This window comes from Erpetoichthys calabaricus, chromosome 1 (genome assembly GCF_900747795.2).
Source record: "Erpetoichthys calabaricus chromosome 1, fErpCal1.3, whole genome shotgun sequence".
In the NCBI taxonomy this organism is placed as follows: domain Eukaryota; kingdom Metazoa; phylum Chordata; class Cladistia; order Polypteriformes; family Polypteridae; genus Erpetoichthys; species Erpetoichthys calabaricus.
The window spans coordinates 10,762,302-10,776,566 of record NC_041394.2 but is presented as its reverse complement, the minus strand read 5'-3'; the positions used below and the strand labels follow the sequence as shown (position 1 = coordinate 10,776,566).

Here is a 14,265-nt window from a genome sequence, read left to right as displayed (position 1 = left end):
TGCATATTGTAATCCTTTTAATTAGCCAATAAAAGGTGTCATTTTGCTTGACTTCTCATTAAAATTTGTAGGAATTCTTGCAAATGATGTAAAATCAATCCTAACCTGTATTCTACTCTAATTTTATTTTAGGGAAACTTAAAGAAGCAGCACATAGCATAACTGTTTGAATATGTTTCACAGATGGTTATTTTATATCCAGATTATTTTCTTAACCATACACATTCAAAATTCATTTCTGAAATACTGCAAGTGGGTGCGACAAAAAAGAGATACGAGGTGTGATCAAAAAATACGGTGAATGTTTTAAAATAGAAACGCTTATTGCAGTAAAAGATTTACAACTACTAGTCACCCTCCAAATACTCTCCTCCACTTTGAATACACTTATTCCGACGCTCCTGCCACTTGGAAGTTTTCTTTCAAGAGTGTCTTTAGTTAGGCTGTCGTGGCTGCCTGGATGCCCTCAATGGATTGAAATCATTTGCCATTCATGGTCATTTTCAATTTAGTGAACAGCCAGAAGTCGCAAGGTGCCAGATCCGGTGAAAAAGGTAGATGCGGACACAGCGTAATGTTTTTATTCGACAGAAATTGTCATACTAGAAGGGATGTGTGACAAGGAGCGTTGTCATGATGAAGAATGAAACCGTTTCAACATTTTCCTCGGTTATTGATGCTGAAGGACGTCCTGATCTTTTCTCGTCTTCAACCGAGTCAGATCCATTACGAAAATCGATCAAGCCACTTGTAAACAGTCTTAATTGTCGGTGCAGTGTCACCATAAACCAATTTTAACATCTGATGGGTTTCCTGAGCTTTTTGCAATTTGAAACAAAATTTCATGCCAATGCTTTGCTCGATATCCATTATTAACGATAAATTTGAAAAACACATCTGTATCAAACAAGTCGAAACTTGTCACCAACTTGACTATAGGATGGACATGTCAGAACCTGCACTGAATTGTTTTGCGTTGCTCTTGAATGGTGCTCTGCATCAACATTCACCACACTTTTTGATCACACCTCGTACACAGCTAACAGATTTATACCTCAGGTTTCCACTGCGGTCTCCGGAAGCAAGGTGCTGCCCACTGGGACTAACGGCCAAGACTCGGATGCCAGACTTGATGTCGCCAGACATACCACATTCTGTCTTTTCCACAGAGTCTTGAAGATGCTGAGTGTTGTTTCCTACATAGACCACCTTCAACAGATCCTTGAAATTAAGAAATACAATAAGGAAATTAAGCGATCAAATGCATTTCAAACAACTGTTTTTACCATCATACAAAGCAAGGCACCAATCATGTGGGACATTCAGTCCATTTGGGGGCAGCAGGGACGGAACACTCACATTACAAATGATTTGACAAATTTTATTAACTGATATACTATCAGAAGACCCACATGCTGCCAATCTTCAAACATGTGTAAGAAAGAATGTTTTTTAAAGTACATCTGGCTCATTTTCATATTTTTCAATAGATTAGAAAGCACAATAAAAGAGAAGGTCAGAAGGAATTGCAATGCGTGTTTGTGGACTTAGAAAAAGTGTATGACAGGGTGCCAATAGAGGAGTTATGGTACTGTGTGAGGAAGTCGGGAGTAGCAGAAAAGTATGTGAGGGTAGTGCAGGATATGTATGACGACAATGTAACTGTGGTGAGGTGTGCAGTAGGAATGAAGGCCTGGTTCAAGGTGCGAGTGGTATTACATCAAGGAATGGCTCTAAACTCTTTCCTGTTTGCAATGGTGAAGTACAGGTTGACAGATGAGGTTAGACAGGAGTCTCAGTGGACTACGACGTTCACAAATTACATTGTGATTTGTAGTGAGAGTAGACAGCAGGTGAAGACAAACCCAGACAGGTTGAGGTATGCACTGGAGAGAAGGGGAATGAAAGTCAGTAGGAGTAAGATGGAGTACATGGGCATGAATGAGAGGGAAGGTGGTGGAAGGGTGTGACTACAAGGAGCAGAAGTAGTGAGGGTGGACGAATTTAAATACTTGGGTTCAACAGTCCGCAGTAACAGAGACTGTGGTGGAGAGGCGAAGAAGAGAGTGTAGGCAGGGTTAACTGGTTGGAGAAGACAGGCGGGAGTGATTTGTGATAGAAGAGTGCCTGCAAGAGTGAAAGAGAAGATCCAAAAAATGGTAATGAGACCAGCTATGTTGTATGGTTTGGAGATGGTGGCACTAACCAAAAAAACAGGACACAGAGCTATAAGTGGCAGCGTTGAAGATGCTACGATTTTCACTCGGAGTAACAAGGGTAGACATGATTAGGAATGAGTACATTAGAGGAACAACACAGGTACGACAGTTTGGTGACCAAGTGAAAGAGGCTAGATTGAGATGTTTTGGGCACGTGCAGAGAAGAAATGAGGGGTACATTGGGAAGAGAATATTGAGGATGGAACTGTCAGGCAAGAGGAACAGAGGAAGGCCAAAGAAAAAGTTTATGGGTGAGGTAAGGGAGGACATGAAGGCAGTTGGTGTAGCAGAAAATGGTGCAAAAGACAGGGATAGATGGAGATGAATGATCTGCTGTGGCAACACCTAAATGGGAGCAGCTGGTAGATGACGAAGATGAAGACGATGACAAAGAAGAAGAATAAAAGTTAGCACCAGGAAAATGCTGAAACATTTTGATAACAAATAACCTTTCAGAGCTACTTTTTGGTTTTTGTTAGGTTTATTACATTTTGGAACAGTTTGAGTGTGTCCTCTACATCTACACCAGTTATCACAGACCTGCTGTTAAAAGTTCTAGTTACATTTCTTGTATTCCAGTGTGTAATAAGGTTATATCTTTAATGTGTCACTGTGCTCTGTACATAAATATTTTATAAATCTACTTTTCTTTTTACTCACATGTATAGCTAACACAAAGCTAGATTTACAACACAGGAGTTCACCACATAAGAACTGCTAGGAAAGCATTTTAAGACAAGGCAAGTTAAGGACAACTGTGAAATGGGCAACATGCACTATTTCTGTGTGTCAAACTCAGAATGAAATTGTATCCTGTCTTTGCATTGTTTGGAAATGTATTATTCAACTAAGTGGGGGCCTGCACATGAAGAAAGAGTATAAAGCCTTGGAACATTGCCCAGCACACCTTTGAAGCCGACTGATGGATGGGAGAGAACGTCATCCGATCCGGAAAATTCTTCCAACGCAGCAATGAAAATGCCACACTATACATCAGGCTCCCACTTCCGAACTGGGTTTTTGTCATGGCTTCCTCGTCTGTTATGCAGCGTAAACCGTCATTAAAAAGAGTTAAGTTATTTCTCCTATGGGATTTCTTAGCGCCGCATCAGTAAGGGAGGGGTATCACCTTTTTATATTACATCTGTATAGTTTCGGGTTATGTAACATGCCGCAATTACAAAAGAACTTATTCCAACAAGGGAGCTAGCGCCCCCTACTGGATACACAGTGTCAAATGTTAATTCTTCTTTTGTACTTTTAGACCTGTGTTAAATATGCATATAAGCATATATGCTTAGCTACATACAGTAGAAACTCTGGTCATGAACGTTTCTGAACATGTACAAATCGGGTTGCGATCAAAAAGTTTGCCAAAATTTTGCATCTGTTCACGACCACAAGCTCTGGTGGCGAACAAAAACACAGGCGGCCAGTTTCCCATTTTCTTTTGTTTGCGTATACAGGGCCTAACAAAGCAGCTGCTGTTGCAAAAGGAGTTATAATGTTAATCAAGCAGAGGCCTCAAGTGCTGGAAGAGGTGGAAAAACTGTTGCTAGTGTGGATGAACAAGAAGCAACTTGCAGGGGATAGCGTAAGCGAGCCGATCATATGTGCAAAAGCCAGGAAGAATCATGGCGATTTGCTGAAAAAAAATCCTTCTTTGAGTGGCGAAGGTGAGGAATTTAAAGCCAGTAGAGGATGGTTTGAAAGTTTTACAAGTGGCATTTAATTTTTTATCCCTGTGCTTAAAACTCATAATAGAAGTGTTTACAGCGAGTGGTTCGTAAGGGTCAAGAGCGAACTCTTACAATGTCAGTTTTCTCTGCTGTTCAAGGTTTTCAGTGTTATTCAATGTTTTTAGTTTACTATTACACTGTGCATTCTATGGTACAGTGGAAGCTTGGGTCAAAAACGTCTCTGAAAACGTACAAATCGGGTTACGACCAAAAAGTTTGCCAAACTTTTGCATCTGTTCACGACCACACACACGGGTGACAAACAAGCCAGTTTCCCGTCCAGTTCGTACGTGCCGGTGATTTACACACGTGTTCAGTCTCTCCCTGTACAGTACATTGTTCTCGGTCAGACGGTCATTATAGTGCCTCACTGTCGTGCTCATTGGTAACATTACCGACAGTGACGTGTTTAATGGCTCCCAGAAGCGAGATGGGAGCATGCAGCGAACCCGCATTGTCACAGATTTTACCTCAAAACTGTAATCTCCTCTCCACTCAGTTCCTCCTCACTTCCTTCATGCCAGAACTCAACTCATGCAAGGTTAGTTTCTTGGTTGGTTATGGTTAGTTTTTGTATAAATTACGGATTTTTCAAATTTTCATTTTTTTCCCTGTGCTTAAAACTCATTAAAAAAAGTGTTTACAGCGAGCGGGTTCGTAAGGCTGTAGCGAGAACTCTTGCAATGATAGTTTTCTCTGTTCAAGGTTTTCTCAGTGTTATTCAATGTTTTTACATTTAGTTTACTATTACACTGTGCATTCTATGTTATAATTAACTACTTTTGTGCTTAAAAATCTTTAAAAAAATATATATATTTACATACAGTTTGTACAGTCCGGAATGGATTAATTGTATTTACATACAATCGTATGGGGGAAATTACTTCGAGTCACGACCAAATCGGGGTGCGACCAGAGTTTTGGAACGAATTACAGTTGTGACTTGAGGTTCCACTGTATAATTAACTATTTTTGTGCTTAAAAAATATATATATTTCCCCCACCTTGCACCCTCCACAATGCTGGAAAAAATACTGCTCAATTTCGAGGAAATAAATACTATTTCCGCAATATATAAAATCTTATTAGAGTCCCTACCTTTCAAAGATCCAAGAGGACATTGGGAAGAAGATCTCTTATTCAATATATCAGAAAAGGAGTGGAAGGTAGCAAAGCAGAGAATTCACTCGAGTTCTATATGCGCAAAGCATAGAATTATTCAACTAAAAATTATATATTGAGCTCATCTGTCTCGCTTAAAACTGTCCAAAATGTTTCCAGGGCAGGATCCAACCTGTGAACGCTGCAACCAAGCTCCTGCCTCACTGGGTCACATGTTTTGGGCCTGCACCAAACTAACATCATTTTGGACAAAAATTTTTAAGTGCCTTTCAGACAGCCTTGGGGTCACAATCCCTCCTAACCCACTAACAGCTGTGTTCGGTGTTCTTCCAGACGGACTTGAATTGGAGAAGGACAAGCAAACGGTGATTGCATTCACTACACTTTTGGCACGCAGACTTATTTTGTTAAATTGGAAGAATCCTAATTCTCCTCTTATAAGTCAGTGGGAAACTGATGTTTTATATTATTTGAAATTGGAAAAAATCAAATTCTCAGTTAGAGGATCTGTACAAAATTTTTTCAAAACCTGGCAGGATTTAATCAATATTATTTTAGAATAAGAGAAATAACTATTACCGCATTTAACTCCCTTCTCCATCTCTTATTTACATAGATATTTACTTCTCCCTTTCTTTTGTTTAATGTTGCCTTGACACCCACTGCACGCCCATCCTACCTGGAAAGGGGTCACTCTTTGAACCGCCTTTTCCTGAGGCTTCTTCCCATCTTCTTAGAGAGTCAAGGCTGGGGGGCTGTCAAGAGGCAGGGCCTGTTAAAGCCCATTGTGGCACTTCCTGTGTGATTTTGGGCTATACAAAAATAAACTGTATTGTATTGTATTGTATTGCCTTATTAAAAAGCCTTAAGCAATTTTCCTTTAGCTAAGCTCTCCTTCTCAGGGGTGGGATTTGATTTGTCTTCAATTTTGTTGGGTTATAAATTGATCTGTTTGTATGGAATGATTACAATGAAAATTGATAAAATAAAAATATAAAAAATATATTTACATACAGTTCGTACGGTCTGGAATGGATTAATTGTATTTACATACAATTTTACGGGGAAATTATGTTCGTATTGCAACCAAATCGGGTTGCGTGCAGAGTTTTGGAACAAATTACGGTCGTGACCAGAGGTACCACTGTACTTGTATTATGACTTCATATTTTGTTTAAATTAGCTTAGAAGAAAACAATATGCTATGATGTGTAGAATGGCCTTTTCTGAAAGTGCTCTTATGTTCTAAAACAGCATGTGCTTAATGCTCACGAGACTACAAGCAAACCCCACAGGAAGCACAAAGAGCCGCCATTGAAATGACACCAGTGGCGCATGAAAGTACAGGGCACACAGAAAAAAAAAGCTTTACAAAACAAACCAAAGAAATGAGAGCTGCATATTACTTCAAAATAAGTTCAGCACAAAAACAAAACGCACAGCTGAACGTGTGCAAATTTGCACAAAAGCTGAAACGCTTATTTAAAGAGGTAAAAGGGCAAACTAAAGCTGTAAACCTTTATACACTGCATGTGCACACTAAGGAACCAGCCTGAGGATCCACACATTATACCTCAGTACTACTCTGGAGACACCAGCTGTCTTGAGATGCAAGAAAATTTCCTGATATTTACAACAATGTCTTTTAAAATAAAAACCACCAAGTACTTACGTGGCTGTAGTAGTTGCGGTATTTTGCAGCTAGTGGACCATAGGACGAGTGGTCTTCCATGTTCCACAAACGAATAGTGTTGTCAGAGGAGCAGGTCAGAAAGGAACAGGATGGCAGACAGGCCTTTGTGGAATCTTCCAATTCGGGGTATGTCTGAGATTTATTAAAAAAAACAAAAAACAAAAACAAAACACTTTCTGACATGCATGAGTTGGAAATAAATCCTACTGCCATGAAAGAATCAATTTCTCCTGTTCATTATAGCAAGGATGCAGGTATTGCATAATGGGTCTCCTTGCTTGCCACTTCTAGGTCTGAGAACTCCAGCTGCATTACTTGCAATCCCTCCACCCGTTCATCCAGTTCTGGGATGTCAAACTCGGATTGTTGAAGGACATAATGGCTGCTGGTTTTGTTCACCATCTTTGTTAATTAGTAACTAGCTATTACTGATTATGGAACAATAAATGAAGTTCGCTCTAATTGGAAGTGGTTTACTTTTTAAGAATTACAATCCTTAATTGTTCTACTTTTCCCTTAACCATCAGTTAAACAATAATGAGACGCAAAGTGACAAGAGATGCAAACGACTCTGCACCAATTTCCTAATCAGAAGTCAATTCCTGCTAGTAATAAAACATATTTTTCAATTCTATGGCTTCTAAGGCCAGGTTTGTACTTCATGCGACGCGACGCATGCTGCAGCGGACGCTCCTGCTACGCAAGCGTTTTACAGTTTATGCTTGCACGCGTACTTTACGTAAATCTGGAAGAATCCACCAGGTGGCAGTGCGAGATATTATCATGGTGAGAACAGGTTCAGCTTTGCGGTGTTGTGAATTGCCTGGAACATCCATTAAATTCCAATGACACCAAACCGCAATATCTCTGAAAAGGATGTTTAATGATTAAATCCATCAATCCAGGGATGTGTCCATTCTAGCAAGCATCGGGCATGAGGCAGAAACAATCCCTGGACGGGGCATCAGCTCATCACAAGGTGAATACAAGCACTCACATGCACGCTGGCGTCATTTTAGCGTCACCAAATCTGCATATCTTTGGAAGGAAACCAGAGCACACTGTGGAAACCCAGCAGGAAAACATGCCAACTCCAGGCAGGGAAAACCAGCAATGTGACTCCCTGCGAGACAGCAGCACTACCGCGCCGCCCCCATATGTGTAATTTAATAGTATTCATTATTTAAACAAAGTTAACGACTTATCTGTAAAATGTAATATACATACTTTAATGCATTTCATCATGAAAGTGATATCAAGTATAAATCTAAGGATTCTAAATGTGTAGAGAGTTGGAATATCATACTCAGTATGTGCTCAGTGTGGTGATCTACTGCTGTTTGCCGCTGTTGTCAGGTCAGAAGGAAGCCCCAGCAAAAAAAGACGGCACAGAAGACGGTACATGAGACATTTAAAATGTATCGTGTCATTACGATTGGGAATATGAAACGCTTGAATATAAAAGCATCACAAATGCATCTGTACATCAGCATTTTGCTTCACCACATTGAACCATTCATCAAACATCGAAGCGCACACATCGATCCCGTAGGATCCACGTAGCGGCTTTCTGTCACATGTAGATAGTACACAGAGACTCTGACGTCACATTCTAACCTTTGTCACACTGCGCCCCCCCGACTTTTGCTGGTACTGCAGCTCGTGCATGCGTCACATTAATTTCTGAGGACCTGCTAAGAGGATGTGTTAAATGAATGCTGTAAACGCATGGCAGGCATGATGCGTGCGCGTACAAGTTCTGAGTGTGAAGTATAAACGAGCCCTTTAAAAGCACCATGGATGTAGCCTAACAAAAATAATCCCTGTCCACGTTAGCATTTTCACACTGTTTACGAGAGTATCTCTACCCACATTTAAATGATTCAAAGCGCATATGACGCAGCCATTCATGTACACTAGACAAGCATGCATTGCTGGAAACAGTACAAGAATATGTTCTCCTCGAAGTGACGTTTACACAAAGCATCATGGGACTTACTGCTAAACGGTAGAGACTGGTAAGTGATTTGCCTCTTGCACATGTATGCACAAAGAGCAATTTAGATACAAGCAGATAGGCAAGTTCTCCATGTCTGCTGTGTTGGAATATGGTTTTCTTCCAAGAAGGCTGATAGAACAGTGAATGAAACATTGTAAGGAGCAAGGTCCAATCAGGGAAGAGTCACATAATAAGCACTGACCAATCAGAAGATGATTAGAGTCTACATTTTCAAAACCCTTCATTTTCTCCCATATGCACTGCAACGTTGAGCCACATTTTCAGAAATATATTGGTTTTAGACAGTGCTTTCAAAACTCTCCAAAAATGCTGGGGTAGTGCAGATATATGGCAAGAAAAGACGAATATCTGCATTTCTAAACGAAAACATAGTAGTGTGGATGTAAGCCTTAGTGTCCTCATGCTGCCAAATCAGACATTTCCAAAACTGTTGATTCTCCAAAGCAGAATTGGGAACATGACTGATGCCTGGATGAACGAGAACCCTAATGAAGAGTGACCTCCAAGAACTAGCGAGATTTGACATGGGATGAACGGGAAGCTGAAGTAAAACAAATTCAGACATTGACAGACATCCTCAACTCTTTTAGGGCGAATGTCAACATTTGTCGACACAGCCCTGATTGCAGATGTTGATTAAAGTCGACGTTCAGGGGCAGAGGGCGGAAAATTGTTGATAAAACTCTCCGTTATGTTATAGGTATACACTCTTTGCTAGGAGGACTGTTAAACTCTTTGACCGGATATCGAATCTCTACATGTGCATAAGTAGCATAGAGTAAACAACGGCATCGACCTTGGGTGTGAGAATGAAGCGAATGCACAAAGAAAAAATACTCTGGGCATATTTATTTTTTGTATATTATTACTGAATTGGACTCCGATTTATCGAAATCCAACTTTGATGCAAGTGATCTGGAGATCGAAAGTTAGGCACCTGCATTAGCTTATCATGCAGCTGACACACCCCAGCAACGTTCGCCCTGGGAGGACTACACAGACAGATCCGTGGGAGGCAAGCTGGGAACTGGACTTCATCAAACGACAAGGCATGTTGGTGGATACTGCGGATTACCAGTCACTTGATACCAGATAGGGCCTTTCAGCATATCAGATATGTAAACAGGTATGCAATAAGAATGTGAATTAACATATTGTAGAGGCGCATGGGACATAACACAGAGTGACATTTGTCATAACCAAGTATTCTATGTTGTTTTTATTTGGAAAAATATTCAGCCCTAGGACAAAAGGGAAAAAAATAATTAGCCCTAAAAGAGTTAATAAAGTCATATCATATACTGGTATGCTTTAGGATTGATTCCATGGGTCCTTCATTTTACTGGTGTATATGTTACGGCCAAAACCCGAAGTTCAGCCAGTTCCCGAATTGACCGGCCATTTCGCATTTTGGCCGCGAGGTGTGGCCAAAGTCCAAAGTACTAGAAATTACCAGCATATATGCTACTTTGGCCAGCCATTTCGCAAAGTGGCGAGAACTCCCTGGTCAAAATCCGATGTGCTGATGTAAGACTGTCCTCTCAAGGTGCGAAGATGCTTAAAAATTTTCAGATGCAGATTCAGAAAGGAGTTTTCCATTCTGCACGAGAAACTGCTCAAGGCGGGTCTTGTTCAGCAAAGCGGACGCCACTTGAGACGGCCTTCCCTTCGCCCAAACACTAACCTTAAGGTCAATAAAATAGGTCCTGATGTTAAGTCACTATTTTATTGCTAAAATGATAACAGAAATGTGAAATCTACTTATATACCAGATCTTAATTATTGTGAAACAACCAAGTGGCGTCCGCTTTCTGAACATGAGCCGCCAAGGCTACATTCAACGCAATTGCACTACTAAGTGCGCAACAAATCGCTGCTCGTGCCTTTTTCCTTCCGACTTTGGCCGATCGCCCCATGCCATTTCGCAAACTGGCTGGCCAAATCCCGAAATCGAGGAAAAGATCGGACATTGGCCGGTCAATTTACAGCGACATTGGCCATTTCCCGATTTGGCCAATTTCGGGTTTTGGCCGTAACATATATATAAAAATGCCCAACGTCTCTCAGTTTGTCTGTCAGCTTTTCATGAGAGAACTACTTAACGGATTTAGATCAGGTTTTCTTCTATACTTTGCTTAAACATTCCGATCGATTTTGTAACATCTCTCATCATGCTAAGTATCATAGTTCACTTACAGGACAGATTTATGTGCATGAATCCAAGAGAGACGCTGCAAGCCGAGGTGCAGGGGGCCCTCCTCAATCACATGCCAGCCTCCATTTGAGTCACTCTACCTCTCGCCATGTGTTGGAGTGCACCTTGCCTCCACTTAGCTAGCGATACCTGGTTGTTCAGCAGACATTATCATCTAGAGATTGTTAAGGAGTAACATTTGACGTTTTTGAGAGAGAGAGAGAGAGAGATCACAGCTACGTGTGTTTTAGAGGGTAGCTGCTGATTGCCAGGGATATCACGGAAATGTGCTTTCCTGCCCACGTGAGGGACATTATTTGTATAATGTTGAACGTCATTGAAAATCTTACACATAAGAACAGCTGGACTCACAACAGAAAAATGAGGAGATCTCCATTCAAGAGCTGGAAAGGAAGAGCTCAGTCACTTACCTCAACGCACCAGACACAGGCACTGTGATACAAAGCGGAGTTCACCTTCCCAACTTTCTTCATATCCTTGACATCCCAGACATAAAGGCTATGATCACTGTACACACACGACAGCCACTTTGTAACGGGGTCAAAAGCCAATGCCACTGCATCGGGGTAAACAGCACCTGGGATCTGGTCAAAAAGATGTCTGAACAACACAAAGAGCCTGATTAGCGGTGAGCAAATATGACAAAGACTTTAAAAGGTCTTAGTAAGAGTAGAAGGTGCAGCAGGGTTCAGGACAACACATTAATACCAAACTACAAAAAAAGAAAAAGAACGTCAAATTATTATAAAATGAAGATTTGTCTGAATGTCAAAGATGTTAAACAATACGATAAAAAAGTACTTTAGACAAATGTGATCAAATAAATCACCAAGCCCATCTAATTGCATGTCAATATCTCCCTGTGAGATCTCAAAAAAGGGAAGTGGATGGCAGACGGAGTACTACTGAAAATGAACAGAACATACTTAACATGTTACTCGAAGTTTATTCCAAAATTTAGAAATTTGGTGAAATTAGATAGAAACGGAGTAGCAAAGTAAAACACATTTGACTAAAGTGTAATGAATTATTATTATTACTAGTCATTTAGCCCGTGACAATAACGGGCGCTAGAACAGTAGTGCATAAACATTAGTAGGAACAGTCTATATTAAATGGCAAGGGACCTTGACCTCATTCTTTTTGTTGGTCGTATTTTTCTTTCTTTCAGCCTTTCTTTTGTTGATGTTTACTTGCTGTGCTGACCGTTCGTCGTGAGCTGCCACCGTGTATTGTGTGTCTTTAATTTTCTGTGACAGTAATACTGGCTTGATCGTCCGTCATATAGGCCTACCTTTAATTTTCTCTGGTGGTAACACAGGCGTGCGCGTCAGTAATATGCCTTTAATCTCCTCTGACAGTAATACTGGCTTGTATTTGGCTGTAATATGAGTCACTGTATTGTGTACCTTTAATTTCCTCTCGCAGTAATACTGGTTTGTACGTATTTCCGTAAAACGCCTGTAACTTTCTCCGACAGTAATATCGCGCATCGCACCGTGCCCCGCGCATGCGCACTTCACCAGAAGACACCCACACACATGGACACCTGGACACACACAGGGGTTTTATTAAAGACGGATTATAAAGTGTAAAAGGTAAATAACTCCACTGCTGACTTCAGGGATTCTGAAGAAATGAGAATAGCAGTTAAAAAGAACACTGGGAAAGCTAAAAGGCAGTTGGAGAGAAATATTGTGCAAAAGATGAAAGATGACCACAGAGATTATGTCAATACTTTAGTTGTCAAAGACGACTGTGAATGTGATGTGAATGGAAGTACAAGAGAAAAGAAAGCGAGGGAGGCCAAAGAGGAGGTGAATGGATAAAATGACAGAAGATCTGAAGGAAAAGGGGGCTGACTGAGGAGGTGCAGATCCGAGCTGTGTGGGGAAGGTTGATCAAGAACATCAACCTCACGCAGAAGTGGGAAAAGATGAAAAGGAAAAAGAAGAAGTAGTCAAACAAGAGTCGTGGAGGACATTAGGTGCATTGAAATCAGCATGGGAACAACCGTAATATATCAACAGTAAAAAAACAAATGCCATAAATCTGCCTTTTAATAAAGTTTCCAGAAAGCTTTTGAAATGTTTCTACATGAGGGGCTTGTGATGGGTGGACATTCTTACAGAACTATCTAAAACACCAGGAACAAAAGGTTAAGGCAAGAGGAATGTTTTCACAATTAGGTAACATGAATAGGTGGGACCCCTTAGGGTCAGTGCTGAGGCCATTGCTCTTTTTATTATACATAAATGTTCAGTAGAAGATTATAAAAAAAAAACAAAACTGGTCTAGCTTGTAGATACTAAACTAGGTGGAATGGCAGATAATGTGGAATCAGCTGGACCATTACAGACAGACTAAAAATTTAGAGTAAAGAATAAAGAATTTGAGTAAGTAAACATAAAATACACATATGAAAAAAGAAAGGCGTGAAAGCTGGCCCGGACACAGACAGGTAGACATGTTTAAAGCACCACAACACGTTTATTTACATAACTAATATTTACAATAGTGACACACACAACCCCAAAACTCCCCCAAAGTCCAGGCCTTGTCAATAGTGCCTCTCTCTCAGGTCCGCTTCCGCTCCTCCAAGACTGACTCTCGTCCTCCCGACTTCAGCCATCGAATGGAGGGAGGAGGCCCCTTTTATACACACCCGGATGTGCTCCAGGTGCCTCCCGATTAGCTTCCACTGGCACTCCCCAGTGTGCCGGAAGTACCACCTGTGCAGCTGGAAGCACTTCGGGTGTGGCAGAAGTGCTGAGGGCCAGGGCTCCTCAGGCATTCGGGTGCCAACTGGCGGTGACCACGGGCCCCTATTGGGTTTAGATTCCAAGCTCCGGTCCCGTGTTCCCCAAAGTCACCAGGGCGGTCACCCTCTCGTGGTCTGGAGGAAGCGTAAGCCCTCCTCCGGTCCTCCTGGGTGTCCCAGCTGGGTACCACCCCCAGCCCTTCGCCACAAAGGTTAGATTTAAAAACAGTATGGCAATGGATGAAACATGAAAATACATTTTACAAGAAGGATCTAGGAGTGAACTCAACACTAATTACATCCAGGCCATATACAAAAATTCCAGGAATTGGATAATACCACAGGAGTATGGTGAAGTTCTCCAATATGTTGCTAGGTATGGCTACAGTCTGGTTAATCAGTCCGCCAAGTGACGTGGTGCTGAGCTGGTCAAGTGTGTATTTCAGACGTTTATTCTATAATTTGTGACTGGGACTTGGGCAAGTTTTTACATTCT

At 41.1% G+C, this 14,265-nt stretch overlaps 1 protein-coding gene across 2 annotated transcripts in view; it reads right to left on the bottom strand.

Moving 5' to 3' along the window:
- The window catches only part of wdr62 (WD repeat domain 62), a 242,829-nt gene that overhangs the window by 90,326 nt on the left and 138,238 nt on the right, over positions 1-14,265 (bottom strand). For both annotated transcript variants that reach the window (XM_028795560.2, XM_051933967.1), the window contains exons 9-11: positions 11,419-11,608; positions 6,753-6,905; positions 1,055-1,221 (exon numbers count right to left, since the gene is read on the bottom strand). In XM_028795560.2, the coding sequence (XP_028651393.1) occupies positions 1,055-1,221; positions 6,753-6,905; positions 11,419-11,608 (510 nt within the window). The remainder of the gene's footprint in view (positions 1-1,054; positions 1,222-6,752; positions 6,906-11,418; positions 11,609-14,265) is intronic.